The sequence below is a fragment of the Pteronotus mesoamericanus genome, unplaced genomic scaffold, assembly GCF_021234165.1.
Source record: "Pteronotus mesoamericanus isolate MK-2021 breed Mesoamerican mustached bat unplaced genomic scaffold, CSHL_Meso_final contig_90, whole genome shotgun sequence".
Classification (NCBI taxonomy): domain Eukaryota; kingdom Metazoa; phylum Chordata; class Mammalia; order Chiroptera; family Mormoopidae; genus Pteronotus; species Pteronotus mesoamericanus.
In genome coordinates, this window is record NW_026555277.1 from 24,940,494 (window position 1) to 24,965,314 (window position 24,821).

The following is a 24,821-nucleotide window of genomic DNA, read 5'->3' on the forward strand; positions in this document are numbered from 1 at the left end:
TTGGATGGCAATGCAGCTGTGCCTTAAGAAAGGAAAAAATCCGGATGGATCTGGAACACCATGTTGCTGCCTGATAGCAAAAATACTTTCAAAAATATCCACTGCCGGGTCTTTGTGGGGTTTTTGTTTGTTTGTTTATTTGTTTTAGGAGCCAGCTCAAGGGGTTCCCACTTTTTGAGTATCAATATTAATAATTATAGTGAATTATAACAAAGCCAGGAGTTCATAATGATACTCAAAAGAGGAAAGTGAATGTAAAGAACAAAAAAACATAGTTCCAGCCCCAGCCAAGCAGCTCAGAGCATTTTCCTGATATTGTGAAGGTTGGTTGAGGGTTTGGTTCCTGATTAGCGCACATGCAAGAATCAACCAACGAGTGCATAAATAAGTGGAAAACAACAAAAATAAACATTCTCTTTCAATAAATAAAAACTTCAAAGAAAAAGATAGTTCCAATATAAACTGGTGAAAATACATTTAATGCCTTACAATGTTAAGAAGCTAGAGTACTGACATAAACATTTGCTGATAAAGTATAGATTTTCTTGGTTCTGTATATATAAATGGGTATGAAACAAAACTAGTGAGAGATTTGCAATTTTAAATGTTTCAAAGTCTTTGATTAAATTTGTGATATTTAAGTGTTCAGAGAAGCTTATTAATTCCATACACTTAGATTCATAAGTTATATATAAGTAGATTAATATAAGTTGGGCATTAAACAAGGTTTAAGTAAAATTATTTCACTTCTGCCCTGACCAGTATAGCTCAGGTGGTTGGACGTCTTCCCACAAGGTGAAGGGTCACGGGTCCAGTCCCTCACTGGGGTGTGTATGAGGAGAGGCAATCAATCGATGTTTCTCTCTCACACATTGATTGATATTTCTATCCCTCTTTTTATCCCTCTCTTCCCCCTCTCTAAAAATAAAGTCTTTAAAAAAATTATTTCACTCCTTGCTGCAAAGCCCTTCTGACACTTAAAACCACCACTACCAACAGCAACAAGAACCCAAAAGCTAGGCTGAGAAAGCTAAAAAAATTGAGAACCTCCATCCTAAAATGTGGTCCCATCATTAGCCTTACACAATGACAGCATTATTTGTACTCTATCTGTCCCTCTCTGTATCCCCATCCCCATATTTCTCTAAGGCAAGAGAGGAATCCTTATGAAGAAGCACTATGAGAAAAAAAAATCTCTGAAACCTGCCATTTGGGAGTCCCCCAATGAAAAAGGCTGGCTCACCTGATGACCTCACAGGGAAACTCACCTGTCAATATGCCCACCTTAATTCTAATAGACTTTTAGGTACTTGTTCTCAAATACTAATGGACACACAAGAACCATCAGATAGCTGAGGAAGCCTTCAGCATGAAGGAGGCGAGGAAAAACCAGAAGGGACCTTGGAGAAACTTTAAAATCGTAATTAATATTTTAAGATGAGATCGTTTTCATAAAACAAGAAAGCTATAAAAAAGGAACAATTAGAAACCAATAAATCAGTCATGGAAATTAGAACTATGAGAAATATAAAGTTAACAAAACGGGCTGGAAGATAGAATTGAAGAAATTTGAAAGGCAGAATAAAAATAAATGGAAAATAGGAGGAAAAAAGATACAGATTTAGTACAAGAGGTAAAATGTCCACTTAAGAATTACTGAATAGAGAACCAGACAACATAGATAGGAAGAAATATCGAACACATAATTCAAGGAAATTCCCCAGGGCTCAAAGAGAGAGACTGACTCAAAGGGCCCACAAAGTGCCCAACAAAACTGAGTCAGGGCAGTAGGACCGATCAGCATGCAATTTTAGACCACCCAGAGTAAGTAGATTTTTAAAGCTTCCAGAGGCAAAAAAAAGTGGGTGTTATACAAAGGACTGGGAACAAGAGTGACGAACTTCTAAAAAGAATTGCAGCACTCTCACTCTGGAGCTGCCCGCACGCACCTTCTTCCTTTGAGCTTCTCTGCTCTTTCTCCTAAGCTGCAAGGGCCCTTCTTCTGCCTCTGTAACTTGTTCCTTGAGCCCAGGCAGCCCAGCTGGCTCACTTCCCTACCACTGCGACTTTCTAAATAAACTTTTACTACAACCTGAAATAAAAAGTAGTATTGTGTGCCAATGTAGGGGCGATGGGGTGGGAGGCTGTAGTGGTATTTTTAATGTAGAGTTCTATACTCAATCAATTATGAGTATACAACAATGACATAATCTGACACTCAGAATTCTAAAAACTTACCTCTCACTATTGGGAAGGCACTGGAGGATTTCCTTGGCATTTTGAAAGTACTTTAAAAAAAAAAAAAAAAAAAAAAGAGGAAGCCAAAAGATTTAGGAACTAGGGAGTGCCAAAGAAGAGAAGGGAAATCCTAAGATGGATGCCACACAACAGCCTACAGAGCAACCAGTTCAGACCAGAGCAGGGTGAAGGGGTGGCTGCAAGTAACTGGATAAATACCTAACTTTAAGCGACTTAAGCAGTAGAGGTCTGCTACCTCAAATAGCCGGAAGCGCAAAGTTGACAACTACAGGGTTGGTTTATCTAACCCTGATGTTAGAGTTCTGAGTTGCCTTCTCTGGAATAATTACTCCTTCCCTCTCTGTGAAGATGGAAGGTGTAGCTGCAAACTTCATGTCCTCACTCAATCAGGCAAAAACCAAGAAAGATTTGTCTCTTCTGGGTTTTTCCACAGAGAGAAGTCTTATCAGTCCTATCTCATTAGTCTTCCCCTCAGATTCCACAGACCATGTGCCACTTCAAGGAAAGTTAATAAAGGCAGTGGTTGTTTTTCCCTTATGATACAGAAAGCATAGCTGCCCAATTTTAAGTCCCCAGGTTATGGCTTCTTGACTGTTGTGCTAGATAAAGTGAACCCAAGAACATAGATATTGGAACCGGAATGCTTGGATTCATATGCTGTCTTTACCACTCACTGTGACCTGGGTTCTGAACATACTTGGGGAGCCTCATGGGTCAAAGGGATAGCTAGATCAAGGCAGGATTTGGGTATTCCTGGGTTCCCTCACCAAAACACCACCTGCAAGCTATCATATCAGCCCCGTTATATCCCAACCACTAAGAATTTACCTATGGTGTTCAGAATAGTGGTAAAGTACAGGTTCTTATTTTTCCATCAAGAGAAAGTACTGTTCAGGGAAAAAAGAAAATATCTGGGCATTGTCTTTGCCATTTAATAAAAAACTTCATTATTTAAATGGTACATTTATACCATATACAAATTACTTAAGCTCTGGGAGGAGGAGGGCAGATACAACATCTCTAAGTGGGAAGATACTGCTGTGTGAGGGCACAGCCAAGCTTCATGTGAGTGGATTAAGTGAGTCCTTCACCACTGTCTATTCCACTTCTGGCAGAGATCAGGTACTTAACATGGGCTTATTGAATGAACTGATGCAAGCCTGCATTTGTGTAGGGAACTAATTATTGATGCCCCTTACTGATCTGAGGAAACAAAGTTTATAGCACTGTAATTGGAAGGATAATGTAAGAGAGTTACATGGGCATGGAGCAAAGGAGGGCAGGAGATCAACACTGATTAAAAGGCTGAATTTTGTCCAGATTTGTTTACATGAAAATATTTTTAAGATGTAAATTCCATAATTAAACAGTACTATGTCAACGTAAAGACACACTGAAACAATGCAGGAGGACTGCAATAACCAAAATAACTGTACAAAAAATAAACAAATTAACTTTATTAAGTTACCACTTCAGTCCTTACATCGATTTGTTTACAAAAATATCAGTTTGAAATACATTATTGAAAGTGAGTACACATAATAAATAGAAAATAGGGATGCATGGTGCTGGAGACATAACAGCCAACTTATCTTCATCAGTTGCCCACTGTTACAGACACAATTTGATGCGCAATCAGCATTACTGAAAGAGCAGTCAAAGAACCTCTCAGAGGGTTGCGAACTTTTTAAAAAGTAGCTTAAAGCTCTGGACCACTCACCAAAAAATTTGCTGTTTATCAGGGAGCTAACCTCACTATAGCATTGAATTATTTCCTATTACCCATAAGAACAATTTAAAAATAAGAAAAGTGCCAGGGAACCTTCATTAACAGTATTTTTAAGTCAAAGTTTTACTGTATCTGATGATTACTCAAATATCCTAACCTATGAGGCAGACCCTATGACAATAAGTTATAAATAGTTTGAATTTAATAAGTTAAACGTGATATGGTTAATAAAATACATACTGCATGAGTATCTCAACAAAGCTGTTTCAGATAAAGTGATAACTAAAAGATTTAAATTTAGTTTCCATTTCTGCTCAGAAAAGTGATGTCAGTGTCTTAGTAAAGTGATGACATCCCATTATTGTAAATATGCTATATACATATTACTTTGAATTATACTTGATTGAATTCTATGTACACGTGGTTCCCTATTCCAAGTGCAAATTTTCAACGGTGCAGGTTTATAATCAAAGTTGGGTTGAACAAATGCTTTCTGACTTCGGAAAGCAAATGACAAAAGCACGTTCTAAAAGTGAATAAACTGAAGTTACTAGTGGGTGACCAGTTCCAGTCTGTTTTTTTCCCTTTACGTGTGATGAACTTCATGAAGCATTAATTCCCGAGGTATATTTGTTTCTGGACCGTACAGCTTACACGCTCTTCTTTCAAAGGCAGCTACCATCTGCTTTACGACTTCATCGAAAAACAATGTGGCAAGCTGAGAGTGTAGAAGTGAGCGAAATTCAAAAGAAATCTGTAGGAAAATGGTAATAATTAATTTAGGAAGCTCTTTCTTTTACTAAATCTCTACTTAGGGTAGTGGTGTGCGCACTGTGAAATGGGCTACTTGGCCCAGTATCTGAGGCAGAGCTGTAAGGGGCTACCTAGACGAGATTTTAAACACCTCTCAGAAGAGGGAATCATCTTTACTGCATAAGCACAACTGTTGGCATTATACACTTTAGTAAACAAGGCCAGCGACTCTCACTTCAAGGTTGAGCCTGCTTTTATTAAGTTAAAAAAATGAAAAAAAGGCTTTGTGAATACTGTGTTTATCACTCCAGCTTCTTACTAATGGGTCCCTTTTAGATCAAGACCCTACCTCCCAACAGAAAGTAAGGAAGAGCTGCGATCCTTCTGATAGGTATTCTCATGGGAAGTAGCAGCGAGAGGATGAGATTGATCCACAAAACAGAGGGAGTAGGTGGTTCAATCTTGAAGGGGACAGTAATCTAGAACTTTATAGCCCCTCAGGATAGAACTCAAGGAAAGATTTGAGAAGTAGTATTTTAAGGACCAAATAAATATCCACTAAACTTTAAATTTTCATTTTGAAATAACTTAAGATTTATAAAATAAGTTACAAAAATAGTACAAAGATTTCTCATGTACCCGTCACTCAGATTCCTATTTTAATGTGTTCTATAACCATAGTGCAATTATTAAAACCAGGAAATTAACAGAGGCAGTTAATACCACTAAATAATAATGCTATTTTCTAATCTATGCAGGCCTTATTCAAATTTCCCCAACTGTCCAATTAATGTGCACTAATATTTTAATGAAAGCAATTCAAGAACTGAGAATAGAATAGAATAATTTAGTCAAAACTACGGCCATTTCTTAAAATGTAATGCCTGATTTGCAAATATAGAGAACACACATATTGTTAGCAAAGAAAAAGCCAAAAGTGGCTTTAATTTTCTATAGCTAAGGTGATGTAAACAATACCTTAGTCTTTAGGTTCTAAAAACATTATTTGTCGCTTTTGCACTTTATTTCTGCATCTTAAGATGCAGATCAATATGTACATTTCATTAATTGTTATTAAACTGGTAGTAAATTCATAGCATGTATCTTATAACCTAAGGAATTGTAAAAATTAGAAAGTAGAAGGAATGATTAGTCAAGGTTTCAAGAAATAGAATAGAAAAAGAGATTCATTATTCTTTCTTATAAAATTAGTGCAGAAAAAGGTATTCAATACTCAAAAATTTGAGACTTTTAAAAAGTGTCTTTCAGTAATTGCCATAAGTAATTGAGAATAAGATTATTAATTATGGCATCTGGGCTCTAATAAATGGATTGTTTCTTCTTTACCAACTTCACCTGATATATGAAATAAATCAAGGCTTTGTGGGAGACTTACTGAAAAATCCAAGGTGCACGTTCTCGGGTAGCCCGGAAGACCTGGGCTAAAACGCCAAACAGTCTCCAAGTGATTGAAAAGCTTCCCATCAGTACAGGATGCCTAGAACAAAATGAAAAATAAAAGTGCAATAAAATACCATTTGGATTGTCTAGAATCTAGAATTGAGGATGACTTCTTTGAAAAGTAACTATTTTTTAGTCAGACCACAGGTGATGAAGGAATCTCATTTTTAGGCTGGTACTAGGAAGCGACCTCTTGCCAACGGAAGCCGTTTTCTCTTCCCCTGGCATCCTCGAGCTCACCAGTTACTCTCCTCCGCTGCTATCACCCACTGTGCTACCCAGAGCTCTCTCCTCCAGCAGCAGAACAGGGGGTAATTTTTCCAGAAGTTTATTTCCTGCTCTGCCACTTTTAAGTGATCCTGAACAAGTTAATTCCCTGTACCGTATTTCCTTAACCTGTAAAATGAGTATAATCCCTATTTTATACCATCACTATGAGGTGGCTAAAACGTTTATAAGGTATCTGGCACAGATCCCTATGACAATTCTGTATTTCCTCTTTTCCACCCAAATGTTTTCTCTTACCAATCACATTTCCTTCACTCATTATCCTTTGTTTCTAGAGGCTTCTATGGTTCCAGTTTTCATAAAAGTCTGTCCCTGACCCGTCTTCCTGACCCATTGCTTTCTGACTTCTAATCCCTTCAGTGCTCATTTACTTAGTGTGCGTGTGTACGCACTGAAATACAATACCTAGTGAGATTATGTGTAGGACATCTCACTTCCCATTCTATATCACTAAAAAATTGCTGACTGAGACCCAGTAAAGAGTTGCCTTCTGCAGTGTGAAAAATGGTGATCAGAGCCATAGTTATCAGTCCATTGCTGGCTTGGGTGGGTTATGACCTTGAATGAAGTTCAGCTTCTTTATTTACTCTCCTAAAATGGTCTCTGGGCTTTATCACACTAGTAGACAATTGACTCAAGGGTACGTATCATTTTCCCTCAGCAGCAGACAATTTTAAAAATCCTGTTTCAAAGTCTACATCTCTCTCCTCGATTAAAAATAAGCCTGAAGTTTTTAGCCTTTTTGGCATACACTGGAGCCAATAAATGATTAAGCCCCTCTATTCCCTTTCTCTTTGATGAGTTATTCTCTCAGGAGTCTGCACTGTCCTCCCCTCTTGCTCTACACTACAGATTTGCAAAATAAGAACTTGCACAGGAAAACTCATTTCCCCCAAAGTCAACAGTCACTTTGTTTTCCCTAGCTATAGCCTCCCTTTGTACCTAATTTCTCTGACTGTATCTAGATCTCTCTACAGATAGTTCAAACTGGGTGCCAGAGAGATAAACATTATTTGCAGTTTATTCCTCACTTCCTCTTCATCTAAACCCTTTTGAATCAAAAATCAGATAGTAACATGGTAGAATCATTACAAAGAAGATCAGCTACACCTACACTAATGATAAATATTATTTTAATTTTAAAAATAAATACCAGTGAATGTCTTAAAATTTATTTAGACATTGTAAAATAGTAGTCATTAAAATACTATTTTAATAGTGTAAGAAGCCTCTAGGACAACTTAATAGGGTTGCCAGAGGGAGAAGAGAAAAAGCAAGAACTTGAAAACATATTTTAAAAATAAAGGAAGAGAAAACTTCCCTAATTTGGTGAAGGAAACAGATATACAAGTCCAGGAAGCATAAAGAGTCCCAAACAAGTTGGAGCCAAATAGGATAACACCAAGACAATTCATAATTCAGATGCCAAATGTTAAGAATAAAGAGAGAACCTTAAAAGTAGCAAGAGAAAAGCACATAATTACCTACAGAGGAGTATCCATAAAACTGTCAGCTGATTTCTCAAAAGAAATTTTCCAGGTTAGAAAGGATTAGCAAGACGTATTCAAAGTGATGAAAAGCAAGAACCTACGACCTGGATTAATTACTCTATAGAGCAAAGCTATCATCTAGAATCAAAGGGAGGATAAAGTGCTTCCCAGACAAGGTAAAGCTACAGGAGTTCATCATCACCAAGCCCTTATTATATGAAATGTTAAAGGGACTTAAGATAACATAAGATCAAAACTATGAATATTAAAATGGCAATGAATATATAACTATCAACAACTGAATCTAAAAAACAAACTAAGCAAATAAGCAGAACAGAAACAGAATCATAGATACAAAAACCTTGGGATGGTGTCCAGTGGGGAGGGGTGTCTGGGGGAATGGGAGAAAAGGTGAAGGGATTAAAAAGGACAAGTTGATAGTTACAGAATAGGCAGGGGGATGTTAAGGGCAAGTATAGGAAATGGTGTTGCCAAAGAACTTGTACGCATGACCCATGGCCATGAACAAAGGAGGCGGGACCACCAGAGGGCGTAGGGTGTGCTGCGTGGAGGGGGCAAAGGGGGAAAAACTGGGACAACTGTAATACCATTATCAATTTTAAAAAAGGAAAAAACTTGTAATAAAATGTTACAATTTCAATTATCCAATTTTAAGATAACACATTCTATCTTCCATACAATCACGTAAGGAGCTTACAAGAAATTTAACAATGTAGGAGAAAGAGCTGCTGAGAAGACTCAAGACAATATAGCACCTCTCCCTGACTACTTTTTCATCTAGCCCAAGGACTCATAGATTTTTACTGCTGCATTTTGATATGGGTATTATTGCCAGAGACCTCATTCCTAACAGCAGAGAAACTGTACACAGCAGAGGTGTTATGATAATGACCTTCAACTTGTTGTTTTGACTGAACTGACCCTGACCACAGAAACTATGCTATATAAAATGTTTATGTTGCAACCTAGGCAGTAAGATTCACTGAACTGTTGCCTCTACTAAATCTGAAAACTTGCAAGGGCTTCTGACCACTACAGATTCATGTAGACGAACACATTACAACTGACACATTAAGTCATAGGCACATTTCGGGAAGTTAATGATTCACAGAAAAATGTCACATGGTTTCCGCTCCCTCCTTGGTTATAATGGTTTTTATTGAATGTTACATATGCATATTAGGTATTATAATCCAGAACCTGAACCCAGGGATAACTGAAAGCTGAGCATAAATAGTTGTGCTATTCTCAAGTATATATTTAAACAATAAATTAGTACATTAAGTGAGGCAACTTATTTTAATGGAAAAATAGTTTGGGAGGGTGGGTAGGGCAGGGGAGAGTAACGGGAGGAATATGGGGACAACTGTAATTGAAGAACAACACAAAAAAAGAAAAATAGTTTTAGAATCAGGCACATAAGTGTGAATTTGTGTAAGGTTCTTAATTTCCCTATGCCTCATAAAACTGACCTAGCAATTATCATCTAATACATCTTATGATTTTTTTCTAATACAGATTGCTCCCTCCTCATCGTGTTGAAAGCCCCCGAGATTATTATGAAGACCTCTAGATCTGTAATAACCTAAGAACACAGCAGTAAAATCTTCATAAGTAAGGAGCCCTGATGATTTCCATTATTGTAGTATTGGTGCTGAGAATACAGAGATGAAAAAGGACCTCCCATTCCCTCAAGTAGTTCAATCTTGTCAAGCAGAAATTCCGGATGAAGAAATAAAGTATGTTACAGAGTGTTAAGAGATAAATAACGCACACGAAAAGCCCAGAGGAATCAGAGGTAGAACTGATTATCTACATGAAAATGAAGGGAAAATGCAACATCAGACATCTGGAATCTGAAAAATTAATATACAAGGAGTTAAGTTCATTTCAGGTAGAAAAGTGAACAATATGCAAAAGCACAGGGCTGTGGAATAAGTACTATATGGTACATTCATGTAACTTTAAGATATATGGTACTGCCTAAACATTAAGTGTAGTGTGTATGTGTGTGGGCGGGGGTTGGGGGGGGTGGAAGCAGATGAACCAATGAGCAATAAAATGATTGACTTCATTCTGTATATGTTAAGAAGCCAGGAAAGATAGACTTTCAATCAAGATGGAAGTGTAGGTAGTAAACATGGCTTGCCTTTTCATGGAACCACATCAAAATTACAACTAAACTATAGAACAACTATCATTCAAAACCATCAAATCGAGATGAATGCAAGTCAACTGCAGAATTAAAGAAACACATCTGTCCAGACTGGTAAGAGAGGAGGAGACACGGAATAGGCTGGTCCCACATCCACACGTGGTGGATAAAAACTAAGAAGGAATATCTTGGGAGCAAGATGTCCTGGCCCCATATTAGGCCCCTCAGCCCAGGGTTCCAGTGCCAGGAAGATAAGTCCACATATTTCTGGCTACAAAAACCATTGAGGATTGAATTGGCAGAAGAAACTGCTAGATTCCTAAGCAGCTCTTATGAGATAACTGGCACACAGAGTTACTCAAACTCACAGACTCACTCCTTCTGAGCACCAAACTGGGAAAGCAGCTTGAAAGGCACCAGTGGCATACAGGGAGGAGGTGAAGTGTCTGTGATTAAGGCAAAAGCTGGGGGACAGCTATCTCCCAGATAGAATGACAGGCTGAGGCCATTATTCCTTTTCGGAACACTCCCCCCACAGAGCCAAACAGACACAGACTCTGCAGGAGGGTGCCATATCTGAGACTCCATCAACCTGGCTAATACAGTTTGTCCTGCCCTGGTGATTCCCTGAGGCCCCACCAAACTTACAGGCCCACCCAAGCTGTTAACAGTGGTTTTTCCATATGAATGGCTTATCACGGTCTTAGTTCACGCTTTGCAACTGCCTAAATCCTCTCAAACAACAGACTGCCTCAGTGGGCCCCCAGATGCCGTACCTCTTACTAAGTGACCCCAGACCCAGCAATAAGCCTAGGTTCACAGCTTCGCGTCACCTGGGAACCTCAAAGTCCAGCACAAGTAGCAGCCATCTGCAGATTGCTTTGTAGCTCAGATTGCAAGGTGGCCCCAGCCAGAACACAGGTGGGGTCTGACTTTGGGCCGCACCACCCAAGAAACCCCAGAGCCTGCAACCCAGTGGACAGCTTCAGACAGCGTTGGGGCACCACCACCCTGCCCCCAAACAGCTGGTCCTCCACAGAGGGAGGAGGTTGGTGGTCGGTGGTCATAGCCAGTCCTTGCAGTGGACTGGCCTGGGTCAGTCCCCTCTCATTTATCTGCCAACAGCAACCAAGGCTCAACTACAAGAGGAGTGTGTACTTGGCCAACACAAAGGGTGCACCTCGAGCACCCAGCTTCAGTGATAAAGAAGGCTGTGCCACTGGACCCTACAGGACACTTATTACATCAGGCCACACTACCAAGATAGGGAGTCATGGCAGCTCTACCTAATACACAGTAAAAACCACAGGGAGACTGCCAAAATGAAGAGACAAAGAAACATGGCCCAAATGAAAGAACAGATCAAAATTCCAGGAAAAGAACTAAAAAAAAAAAAAGGGGGGGGGGACAAGCAGTCCGTCAGATGCAGAGTTCAAAACACTGGTTATAAGAATGCTCAAGGCACTCAGCAGGTACCTCAACAGCACAAGAAAGACCTAGGCAGAAATGAAGGATATACTAACTGAAATAAAGAGTAATTTACAGGGAATCAACAGCGGAGTGGATAAAGCCAAGATTCAAATCAATGACTTGGAACATAAGAAGTAAAAACAAGCAATCAGAACAACAACAAGAAAAAAGAATCCAAAAAAATGAGGATAGTGTAAGCAATTTGTGGGACAACTTCAAGTGTTCCTATATTTGCATCATAGGGAGCCACAAGGAGAAAAGAAAGAGCAAGAAACTGGATACCTATTTGAAAAAATAATGAAAGAAAACTTCCTTATTGGTGAAGGAAATAGAAGTCCAGGAAGCACAGAGAATCCCAAACAAAAGAGATGCAAAGAGGCCAACTCCAAGACACAACATAATTAAAATGCCAAAGGTTAAAGATAAAAAGAGAATCTTCAAAGCAATACAGGAAAGCAGTTAGCTACCTACAGGGAAGTTCCCATAAGACAGTCAGCTGATTTCTCAAGAGAAACTTTGCAGGCTAGAAGGGACTGGCAAGAAATATTCAAAGTCATGAAAAGCAGGGACCTACAACCAAGATTGCTCTATCATTTAGAATCAAAGAAAGGATAAAGAGCTTCCCAGACAAGGAAAAACTAAAGGAGTTCATCATCACTAAATCATTATTATATGAAATGTTAAAGGGACTTATTTGGAAAAAAGGTCAAAACTATGAACAATAAGGTGGCAATAAATATATATCTACCAACAACTGAATCTAAAAACCAAAATAAGCAAACGAGAAGAACAGAGACAGAATCATGGAGACATACAGTGTTTTGATGGTTGCCAAATGGGAGGGGGCTTGGGGGAACAGGTGAAGAGGTACGGGGATTAAGAAGTACAAATTGGTATTTACAGAATAGCCAAGGGGATGTAAAGCACAGTATAGGAAATGGAGCAGCCAAAGGACTCAAACACATGACTCATGGACATGAACCATGGTGAGGGGACTGCCTGAGGGAGCGGGGGCGGGTGCTGGGCGGGTGGATGCAAAGGGGGAAAAACTGGGACAACTGTAATGAATAATCTATAACATATAATTTAAAAAAATAAAAGTAGCTAGGAAAGAGAAGAAAGCCGGACCAAGAAAGTGAGATTTTTTTTTGGAGTTCTTTTAGACACTTCATAACATATTGAGACTTAAATTATATGACTTTAAATGGTAAGAGATTGAGGTCAGGGAAGGAAAACATTTTAAGATTACAGAGATATTCACTGATATCAGGAAGACTGAGCTATAGTCTTAGCTGTACAAGTTGTGCACAAGTTATCTTACTCTTCCTGGCCTTGTTTCACTTAACTATAATATGAATAATATTTGAAGTTCAAAGAGCTATTGTAAAGATTAAACAGGTAATTCAAGAAAATCACTACAAATAGCACAATAAGTAGCTATTTAAATTATAGCTATTATGAGAGAGGCATTCACTATAGTAGGTAAAAACTCCAAAACACAAGGCAAACAGGCAAAAACATTCGTAATAATGGCGAAGTCCCAGAGTGAAACACAGTGTTTTTAGTAGAGTTCAAGTTTTGAAAGTGAGACTAGGGTGGAATTGAAGGCCTTAGTTTCACTGGACAAGTCTACCCTTTCTAGTATGGGAGTTTTAATTCATTCAATGCCTTACAGAGAACTGATGAAGGTGTTTTAGCTCTGGCCAATAACAAAGAAACGATGTCACCACTAAGTTCTGTGGGCACAAAACGTAACTCTGCATTAAAAGTCTTTGTTTACCACATTTTAGGAATTCAAAAGAAATGGGTATTACTCTATGGAATTCTGCATTTATGTGTTTGAAGTCTGGGTACCTTTTCTATGTATGCCCGTCACTGACTAATAAGGATAATATGACTAATATAATGCATGTAACAGCATCTGGCATTTCACCACCTGGTACACAGCAAGACGACCACAACAATGTTTATGCTCTCCACATTTATCTCTTCTACATTTCTTCATCCTTTCACAACTTTCCCTTCCTTCACTTAAAAAAATATAATGCAATGATTAGCTTAAAACATTTCTCACTTGTGTGGCCCAGTCTTTCCTGTGGGTCAGTAGTCTTCAACAGAGGACAAAACAGAAAGCTTCTCATTTCCATATTCTAGTTAAATTTCTTTTTGAAAAGAATTATGCTAATACTGTATAAAATAAAACAATTAGGCTCTGGCTGGGCAGAGTATCGTCCTGATATGCCAAGGTTGCTGGTTGGATCCCTGCTTAGGACACATACAAAAATCAACCAATGAATGTATACATGAGTAGAAAAACAAATCGATGTTTCTCTCTCTCAATCAATAAAAACTTAAAAAATAAGTAAATCACTAAAATAAAACAATTAGGAAATAAATGGTTTGTTTTCCCGCCTCCTCTTCTATTAGTTTAGAAAAATCTTTTTAAGCAGTTACACTTTAACTCATTCATATAATCAACATTTGGGGAATATTTAAAAACAAAACAAAACTATTACCTTTACCAAATGTGGTTTTACCAGGGTTACTACTGATGTATAGCGCTCCAATACAGGTGGAAACCCAATTTCTAATCGTGTTTTGCAGTATCCAGATCTCTTTGATATTATATCTGATTTTTTGCACCAAGGAACAAAATGCTTGTAATCCTCCATTCCTGATACAACATCATACATTTCCTGCATAGAGTATCTTAAAAAAAAAAAAAAAAAGGGAAAACTGTTAACTGCATTTAGTTATATGGTATACATATACTTTAAAATGAATAGAACTAAAATTTATTGTACATGAGGCAATAAATGATTTGGGAGATGTTGAATCATACATACTCTGAAATGAATAACTTAAAAGCAACACAAAATAAAAGGGAGCTAATTATATATATATAGTAGAGGTCATAATTTGGCAGACCACATTGTGGATCTGGTTTGCAAATGTAGTTTTTACTACACTTTAATTAGTGGCCAGTATTAAAAAATTAAGAGTTTGAGAGAAAAAACCCTAAATGTTTACTAGTTGATAGACATTAATAAATGCTTAAATAATAACATGATTAATGAATTCTGGTATACTTACACTGTGGGACATTGTATCAGTTATTTAAAAGATCAAATATACACTTTAGAGCAAAATGGCTTACAATATAATTATATTTTAAAAAAACATTACAAAGCAGGCAGGATATGGGCAATTCTATTATTTACTTAAGAAAAACTGTAAGTATATGCTATATTTCTTCAGTTTTAAACATTGGATATTTATTATTTACTGAAAATAATCATTATGTTACTATAATATCTATAATGAAAATGCATTAAAAAGTTCTGGAAAAATACAGATTAAATAATTAACAGTTGTTAACTCAGGAAAAAGAAGTAGGAGTAAAGACAGACTAACTCTTTAGTGTATATATTTCTACATTGTTAGAAGTATATTTTTTAAATTAAAACTATTTTAGAACATACAGGAAACCTTGTAATATTTTTAAAAGTGAGCATAACATCCTGACAACCCAAATCTGACAAAGAACATTAAAAAAAAAACCCAACAAAACAACAGATCACCTATGGGCATGGAAGCAAAAATTCTAAGTAAAATATCAGCAAATACAATCTAGCAATGTGTTACAAAATACAAACAACTAGAACTCATTTAAAGATGTATGAATGGTTTAATACTAAGAATGCTATTATTATAACCATATTAATTAGCCAAAAGAAGAAAAATTATATGCTTCTCTCCATATGTTGTAAAATACCAGAAGCATTCCTATTAGAGTTAGAAATAAGACAAAGATAACAGCAATCATTAGTCATGCAACACTATTCTGAAAATATTAGTCAAACTAATTAAAACAGTATGAAATAAAGGAATCTGAACGGAAAATAATTCGGTAAAATTATCAACTAGCAGGTAGTATGACTCAACATTATTAAAACATAATTTGCCTCAAAATGATAAGGTAATTTAAACAATCACAATCTAAATTACAAAAGGGAATTTTTGAATATGACATAATAAGTATGTATGTGTAGATTAATTTTTATAATCTTGAAATGAGACAGAGTAGGGGGAAGAAAAACTTATCTTCACTAGGTTTTCAGACACTTTGAGAGAAATGCCAAAATCAGTTCATGAAGAAGTTTGAAATTTTGCAGCCTGGAAGCCATTTGCCATAAAAGTAGTCCACAAAGATTAAGAAAGCAGTACAGCATAGCAGTCAAGAGGATGGACTTTGTAGTCAGAAAAGACTGTGTTCAAATAGCAACTCTAAAGCACAGTAAGCCGTGTGACCCTGGATAGACTGCTTAACTTCTCAACTTCACTTTCGTCATCCATAATTGAAAAATACCCCATGGCATTCTTTTGACAGTTAAATGAAATAGTTTTAGCATAGTACACAATGCTTAATATGCACTTAATAAAATGTAGCTATTATTATGTGTTTACATCAAATATGGCGAATGATAAATAAGATGATCATAGGATAAAATCAATTCATAATAAAAATAATTTTAGCATGATACAGAATAACGGAGCAAGTAATAATATGTAAAATGTGGTGGGAAAAATACCTACTTCACATGCCTACTGGAGAATTAAATGAAACAATAAATATGAAGCACTCAGCAATGCCTGTCATATGACAGGCACATAGTGAAAGGAAGGTATTCATGATTCAAAAGTAAAGCAGACTGCCCTGGCTGGTGTGGCTCAGTTGTTTGGAGCGTCCTCCCATAACTGGAAGATCTTAGGTATTAGTAATGTTGCCACTATAGAAAAGAGTGTACAAAAATGCAGGTTGTAACCAGTTCAGTTATTTCCTTTACATGCCAAGGTGTACATATATCCTATAAAGTTACCACATAATTATATCCACTCAACAAATATTTATAAAAAGCAAGGGCCATAGAAAGACAAAAACTAGAAGAACCAGAACTTAGTCTGTAAGCAGAGAATCCAGAAGAAATAGGCACGATAGGTAGTCTATAGATAAGATCATGGTCTTTTAGTAGAACTAATATTATATACAAACCCTAAAATTCTCCTCTCTGAATATTCTTTTCTTTTGTTTATTAATGGTGCCGCAATTTTGAAGAAACTTCTTGCGTATAATTCCTTAGGCAAAACTGAGGTATGTAGTGGAAGAATTCTGCTCATCAGTATACCACAGGAAGCTAAATATCTAAAAAGACAAAAATTACATGACTTAGGGTGACATTAAATATTAAGAGGAATCACAAATTATAGAAATTTTAGAACAACTGTAACACTTCAGAAGGGTCTGCAACTTTACAATATTCCTGAAATGCACATGTACACACAAAGAACAAACCTCTTAAGCACCATAAAGACAACTAAAAATAACAGCTTACAGTTAGGGTTAGAAGCATCTGGCACAAAAAGGATCTCTCCCAAAATGTTGGCTTTTAGTCTATAGTCACATCTTACAACAAAATCTTGCCATACACTTGCTAGAATATTGATCATATATTTTTCAACTCATTTTATCTACCCAGGTTGTTTTCCCAGAAGATCCATAAGGGTTCCTTAATTATGAATCTACTCTATTAGATTTGAAGTTAGGTCTCACTTGCAGATTGGAGATCTGGTGACCCTGTCGGGAACTGTGGCTCCGTAGGCCTTTGACTTTCTGATCTCTATTTCATGAATGTATGTTAAAACACATGCCAAGGTAAGTAGAATATTAATTGTTTAGGGTAATTCTATTTTTTTAAATATGTTTTATTGATTATGCTATTACAGTTGTTCCAAGTTTTCCCTCTTTGTCCCCCTCTACCCAGCACCCTCCACTCAGAAAAGCCTCACACTGGGCTCATGGATCATGTGTGTAAGTTCTTCAGCCACTCCATTTCCTATACTGTACTTTACATCGCGTGGCTATTCTGTAACTACTTATTTGTACTTCTTAATCCCCTCACCTCTTCACCCATTCCCCTATACCGCCTAATTATCTGTTTCCATTCTAAGACATGTTTTAAAAGATTTTATTTATTTTTAGAGTGAGGGGAAGGGAAGAAGAGAGAGAGAGACACACATCAATGTGTTTGATGTGTCTCTGACATGCCCCCAACTGGGGACCCAGACCACAACCCAGGCAAGTGCCTCAGCTAGGACTCGAAGCAGCAACCTCTTGGTTCACAGGCCAGCACTTGTTCCACTGAGATGCACCAGCCAGAGCTCTAAGACATTTTTAGATGTCTTTTACTGTTATAACAGTTTTACCAATTTCCCCCACTTTTTGTATTAGATACCTTGTTTTCTATTATAAAAATCCAACTATATGGCAGATATTGTGCACAATTATATCTGGTTTTTTTAAAGGTTTTATTCATTTATTTTAACAGAGAGGGGAAAGAATAGGGGGAGAGAAACATCAATGTGTGGTTGCCTCTTGCACACCCACTACTGGGGACCTGGTCCACAACCCAGGCATGTGCCTTGACTGGGAATTGAACCAACAACCCTTTGGTTCACTGGTGGGCACTCAATCCACTGTGCCACACCAGCCAAGGTCAATTTTACCTATTCTCTGATAAATTAGTATCACAAAAGGCAGCTTCTTTTATTTTTAAAAAAGACTTTTGCTTCTGAAACGGTGAACTGAGTGCCTGAATAGGAAACTTACTTTTCATTGTATATGGATGGTTTTGAATTTTTAGTAGGTTCATGTTAATAGCATCCCTTCAGCCTGTCAAAAGAAACCCTTACACTATCCAATTATAATCATAAGGGAATTATCTGTGTTTAAAGCAAGCTTATAGTTTCCCTGATCAGTCTGTATACTATGGTTACAATGACCTGGACATACACCACCAAGAATACTGTAACTTCGCCCTGACCAGTGTGGCTCAGCAGGTTGGGCAGGATCCTGCAAAGCGACAAGTTGCCAGTTTGATTCTGGATCAGAGCACAGGTCAGGGCACATGCCTAGGCTGCAAGTTCAGTTCCGGCTGGGGCATGTACTATAGGCAACTGATCAAACCCTCTTTCTCCCTCTCTATAAAATAAATAATAAAAAAAGAATACTGTTTCTTTAACTGCAATATGAGGAGCACCACAATCATAAAGTCATATACGTATATGGTTAAATAATTAAATGAAAAGTGGACCAAATGAAGGACAGCCTTTTTTGTCACTAATCTTCCAATATTACATCTCAAATACTAGAGTATATATATAATTCTCTATAATAATGTATTAAGTATATGTTTATTATAATTGCATATCATTGTATAACCTATTAGTAAGTCCAAAATCTATGTTAATACTTCTGACTAGAAATGAACTCATAAACTCCCTATGTCTTCATTTTCGTAAACAGTAGATACTTATTTTGAAATTTAAGCCTTAATTATATCACTAAAGCAAATGTGTCAGTCTTATTAAAAACAACAGTCCTCTCTATTTGCAAGTCAAAATTTTGTAACAGTAATACAAGCAGACTTCCAATTAAAATGGTAGCATAGGTAAACACAGCTCACTTCCTCGCATAACCACATCAAAATAACAGCTAAAGTATAGAACAACTATCACTCAGAACCGTCAGAAATTTAGATGAATGAAAGTCTGACGACTATGGAATTAAAGAAACCACATCCATCCAGACTGGTAGGAGGGGTGGAGAATGGACTGGCCCCACATTCAAGTGTGGTGGATAAAATTTCGAGAGGGATATCTCGTGAGTGAGGAGTCCCAGCCCCACAACAGACCGCCCCCCCAGCCCAGGGTGCCAGAGCCAGGAAGGTAAGTCCCCATAACTTCTTACTGCAAAAACCAGAGGAGATTGAGTTGGTGTAAGAAATTACTGGAGTCCCAAGCAGTTCCTCTTAAAGAGCCCACACATGGACTCACCTACTCAGACTCACTGCCTCTCAGCTCCAGCACTGGGGTAGCAGTTTGAAAGGCACCAGTGGCACACAGGGAAGAAGTGAATGGTCTGGCATCAAAACAATAGGTGGGAGACAGCTTCCTCTCAGACAGAAAGGTCATCATCCCATTTCTGAACCACCCCCCCAAGAGTCACAGAGCCAGTGTTGATGCCGTATCTGAGATTTCAGCAACCTGGCTAAAGCTGTTTGCCCTGCCCTGGAGATCACTTGAGATTCTGTCCCACCGAACTTAAGGGCCCACCCAAGCAGTTAACAGAGACTTTTCCATATGAATGGCTCGTCTTGGCTCCTGCTTTACAACGTCCTAAATTCTCTCAAACAAGCAACAGCCAGTCTCAGTGAGCCCCAGGCCCCTGCACCTCTTTCTTGCTAAGTGGTACCAGGCTTGGTACTAGTAGCAGCCAGCCAGGATTCACCTAGGAATCTCCAAGCCCAGGACAAGTAGCAACCATCTCAGATTGCTTTATAGCCCAGGAAGTGTGGTCCTGGACAAAACACAGGTTGGGGCTGACCTTGTTCTGCATCACCCAGGAACCCCACAGCCTGCACACCCGGTGGACAGCTATAGACCATGTTGAAGCACCACCACCCTGCCTCTGCACAGCTGACCCTACACAGAGAGTGGAGGTTGGTGGTTAGTGGTCACAGCCAGTCCTTGCCTGAGTAAATCTCTTCCATTGATCTGCCAACAACAATCAAGGCTCAACTACAAGAGGAGGATGTACTCAGCATACATGAAGGGTGCACCTCGAGTACCCAGCTTGGGTTATAAGGGAGGTTGGGCCACTGGACCCTAAAGGACACCTACTACATTAGGCCATGCTACCAAAACAGGGAGTCATAGCAGCTCTATCGAACACAAGGAGGCTGCCAAAATGAGGAGTCCAAGAAACACGGCCCAAATGAAAGAACAGATCAAAACTCCAGAAAAGAACTAAACAAAACGGAGATAAGCAATTTATCAGATGCCAAATTCAAAACCCTAGTTTATAAGGATGCTCAAGGAACTTAGTGAGGACCTCAACAGTATAAAAGAGATGCAATCGAGAACTTCTGCCCAAGAGGGAGTCATCGGTAGACATGCTTTGCTTCCTCGCACAACCATAAAAAGGACCAAAACTAAACTCAAAACAAAATACAACCAGAACTGCCAGAAAGTCAAACTGTGTGGAAGTCTGAAAACTGAGGATTTAAAAAAGAAATATTCATCCAGATGGGAAGGAGGGGCGGAGAAAGGGAGGTGGGGGGAGAGGACACAGTGTGGCAGTGGTGGCTGCAGCTGGCGGTCCTGCGTTCACCTGGAGCAGATAATAACCGGGAGGGACACCTGTGCAGTGAGCCATCCCAGTCCCATGCTAGATGGTGCAGCCCAGGGTCCCAGCGCTGGGAATTAAAACCTTGTAACTTCTGGCTGTAAAACTGGTGGGGGTGGAAGTAACTGCCAGTCTCTCAGAATAGTCTGTTTAAAGGTCCCCCAGGATACTAGCATGTGCAAAAAACAACCCACTCTCGAATTCAGCACCAGAGTAGCAGCCAGAAGGGCGCCAATTGCAAAAGAGAGGTGAGGGAAGTGACTGAAAATAGGGTGAGAACTGAACAACCAGCATTGTTCCCCATCCAACCCCTCCTCCACATACAGCGACACAAAGCTGTGAAGCAGGCTGCCCTACTCTGGCGAACACTGAGGGCTCTGGCCCTTCCAACGTGGCAGATTCACCAAGACAAGCAGCTCTACCAAATATACAGAAGCAAACACAGGGAGGCTGCCAAACTTGAGACAAAGAAATATGGCCCAAATGAAAGAACACATCAAAACTCCAGAAAAAGAACTAAGTGAAACAGAGAGAGCCAACCTATCAGATGCAGCGTTCAAAACACTGGAGATAAGGATGCTTAGAGATCATTGAGTATGAACACCACATAAGGAAAGAAATGAAGTCTCTGCTAAGTGAAATAAATAAAAACCCACAGGGAACCAACAGTGAAGGGAAGGAAGCTGGGGTTCAAATCAATGATTTGGAATATAAGGAAGAAATAAATAGTCAATCAGGACAGAGTAAAGAAACAGGAATTCAAAAAAACGAGGAAAGAATAAGACGACCCTGGGACATCTTCGAATAAGCCAACATCCGAAATCACAGGGATGCCAGGAGAAGAGGGAGTGCAAGAAATGGAAAATGTATTTGAAAAAATAATGAAAGAAAACTTCCCTAATTTGGTGAAAGAAATATACATACAAGTGCCGGAAGCACAGAGAGTCCCAAACAAGTTGGACCCAAATAGGGCAACACCAAGACACATCATAATTACAATGCCAAAGGTCAAAGATAAAAAAAGAATCTTAAAAGCAGCAAGAGAAAAGAAGAGAGTTACCTACAAAGGAGTTCCCATAAGGCTATCAGCTGATTTCTCAAAAGAAACTTGCAGGCAAGAAGTATTCAAAGTGATGAAAAGCAAGGATCTACAACCAAGATTACTCTATCCAGCAAAGCTATTATTTAGAATGGAAGGGCAGATGAAGTGCTTCCCAGACAAGGTAAAGCTAAAGGAGTTCATCATCACCAAGCCATTATTATGTGAAATGTTAAAGGGATTTGTTTAAGAAAAAGAAGATCACAACTTTGAACACTAAAGTGACAACAAACTTACAACAATCAACAACTGAATCTAAAAAAACAAAAATGAAAACAAACTAAGCAAAGAAGTAGAACAGGAAAAGAATCATAGAGATGGAGATTACATGAAAGGTTATCAGCAGGGAGGGGGAAGGGTAAGAATGCAGGAAAAGGTATAGGGAATAAGAAGCATAAATGGTAAGTACAAAATAGACAGGGAGATGCTATAGAATAGTATAGGAAATGGAAAAGCCAAAGAACTTGTATGTGCAACCCTTGCACATGAACTAAGGGTGGCGGATTGCTGGAGGAAGTGGGGCACCAGGCGGAGGGGGGGCAAAGGGGGCAAAAAACTGGGATAACTGTAATAGCATAATCAATAAAACCTATTTTTAAAAATTCAATCAAATGAAGTATTCACTTATTGAAGTAAAGAACAATTTATAGGAAAACAACAGTAGGGTGGAGGAAACCAAGAATCAAATCAATGATCTGGAACATAAAGAAGCAAAAAAAACCCAATCAGAACAAGAAAAAAAAAAGAATAAGGAAAATGAGGATAGTATAATCAGTACATGGGACAACTTCAAGCATTCTAACATTCACATTGTAGGATGCCAGAAGGAGAACACAAAGAGCAAGAATTTGAAAATCTATTTGAAAAAATATTGAAAGAAAACTTCCCTAATTTGGTAAAAAAAAAAAAAAAAATAGACATGCAAGTCCAGGAAGCACAGAGAGTTCTAAACAAGATGGATACAAAGAAGCCAACTCCAAGACACATCATAATTAAAATGCCAAAGGGTAAAGATAAAAAGAGAATCTTAAAAGCAGCAACAGAAAAGCAATTAGTTACCTACAGGAGAGCGCCCATAAGACTGTCAGCTGACTTCTCAAAAGAAACTTTGCAGGCTAGAAGGGATTGGCAAGAAATAGTCAGGAAAAGAAGGGACCTACAGCCAAGATTGCTTTATCATTTAGAATCAAAGGGCAGATAAAGAGCTTCTCACACAAGAAAAAAACTAAAGGAGTTCATCATCACCAAAACATTATATGAAATGTTAAAGGGACTTATTTACGAAAAAGAAGAGCAAAACTATGAACAATAAAATGGCCAAAAAATACATTATCTATCAATAATTGAATCTATAAAACAAACTATGCAAACAGAGAAGAGACAGAATCATGGATACGAAGGTTTAGATGGTTGCCAGATAGGGGTGGGATGGGGGAGAAAGGGTGAAGAGGTGAGGAGATTAAGAAGTACAAATAGGTAGTTACAGAATAGCCATGGGGATGTAAAGCACAGTATAGGAAATGGTCTATCCCAAGAACTTGTAGGCATGACCCACGGCCATGAACAATGGTGGGAGGATAGCCTGAGGCAGCTGGGGTGTGGGTGGAAGGGGGCAAAGGGGAGAGATTCAGGACATTTGTAATAGCATAATCAATAAAATATAATTTTTAAAAAGAAAAAATAAAATAAATCCTAACTTCAATTTTCGGGTATAATTAAAGTTACAATGTCATTTGTAAAATGAAAGTAAATGGTGGAAGTATGTAATTCCTCATGTTCCACGTCCTTCTCCACCCCTACCCACCAAAAAAGAACCAAGCAGGAAAATCGAAGGCAGACTCCGATTCAAGGTTGCAGGACATGTAAGTTACAGTAGAGAGGAAAAAAATCCAAGTCCCCTACGTCGGCTACATTTAGTTTTGCAAGAACCAAAGTGCGGGGGCAAAGACCTCTATCAGAAACTGGAAAATCACCTCTGCTTCTCTGGCACGCAGGAGGGAACTGGAGAAGGGGGTTCACTGCCCGCCACAAACTCCGACAAGCCCAGCAGGCCGCCAGCCCCGTATGCAAAGTTTCCTCCAGTAGCACCAGCAGGCCCCAAGGGAGGAGATCGGCAAAGCCCAAAGGCGCGCGAAGCCCAGTTGCTTTATCAACCGCTTCCAAAGTTGCTTCGCCGATGATTCACCGACTCTCGCGAGGGCAGTGAGCCACAGACCCAGACGGAGCGGCTGGGTTAGGCTGGCGAGCCTCGGGCCCAGGTTACGAACCCGGCGCCCTAATCCTTCAAATGCAGAAACCAGAAAACCCTTTCTCTCCGTGTCGGGTTCCGCCTTACCTAGTATCCCAGGCCCCGCAACTAAGCAGGGCCCGGCGGAAAACTACCCTGGTCGCGGTGCCCCTGTGTAGTACCTGACATTCCGCGTAGGCCCCTGTGCGGAGATCGGGACTCCAGCTGCCGCCAACGACTTTGGACGAAAAGCCGAGACCGAGACCACCTTACTCAGGGTCCTCTGACCGGTCCGAGCTGCCATGATCGCCTCACTGAAGCCGGTAGCTACCTTCGGGACAAAACTCGCGGCACCGCCCATCTCGGTCCCGGCCAGGTCCTGCCCGGCTCCGGTGACTTCCAGCCAATCAATAGCCTAGCTCCCCGCCACCCAGCCTCCAAACCCACCTCTGCTTCCTCCCAGTGGTACATATATTCAATAGAATGCTACTGAGACAGGAGAAAAGGTGAAATACTACCACTTGGGACAACGTGGATAGATCTTGAGAATATTATGCTGCATGAAATAAGTCAGTCAGAGAAAGTTAAGAACCATGTGACTTCACTCATACGTGGAATATAAAAC

The 24,821-nt window shown here is 38.9% G+C and overlaps 1 protein-coding gene across 1 annotated transcript; it reads right to left on the reverse strand.

Moving 5' to 3' along the window:
* Positions 1–3,690: 3,690 nt before the first annotated feature.
* On the reverse strand, positions 3,691–24,573 carry COQ10B (coenzyme Q10B). Its single transcript, XM_054585888.1, has 5 exons — positions 24,379–24,573; positions 16,680–16,829; positions 14,143–14,335; positions 6,138–6,239; positions 3,691–4,742 (listed from the first exon to the last, which is right to left on the reverse strand). The coding sequence occupies exons 1-5, from the start codon at positions 24,555–24,557 to the stop codon at positions 4,575–4,577; spliced, it is 792 nt and encodes a 263-aa protein (XP_054441863.1). The 5' UTR covers positions 24,558–24,573; the 3' UTR covers positions 3,691–4,574.
* Positions 24,574–24,821: the final 248 nt, after the last annotated feature.

Coding starts and splice junctions, on each gene's coding strand:
- COQ10B (XM_054585888.1), bottom strand. CDS start 24,557: ATGGGCGGTGCCGCGAGTTTTGTCCCGAAGGTAGCTACCGGCTTCAGT. Junction 16,830..24,378: donor GGGCCTACGCGGAATGTCAG/GTACTACACAGG, acceptor TTGTCTTTTTAG/ATATTTAGCTTCCTGTGGTA. Junction 6,240..14,142: donor TAAAACCACATTTGGTAAAG/GTAATAGTTTTG, acceptor ATTTTGTTCTAG/GCATCCTGTACTGATGGGAA.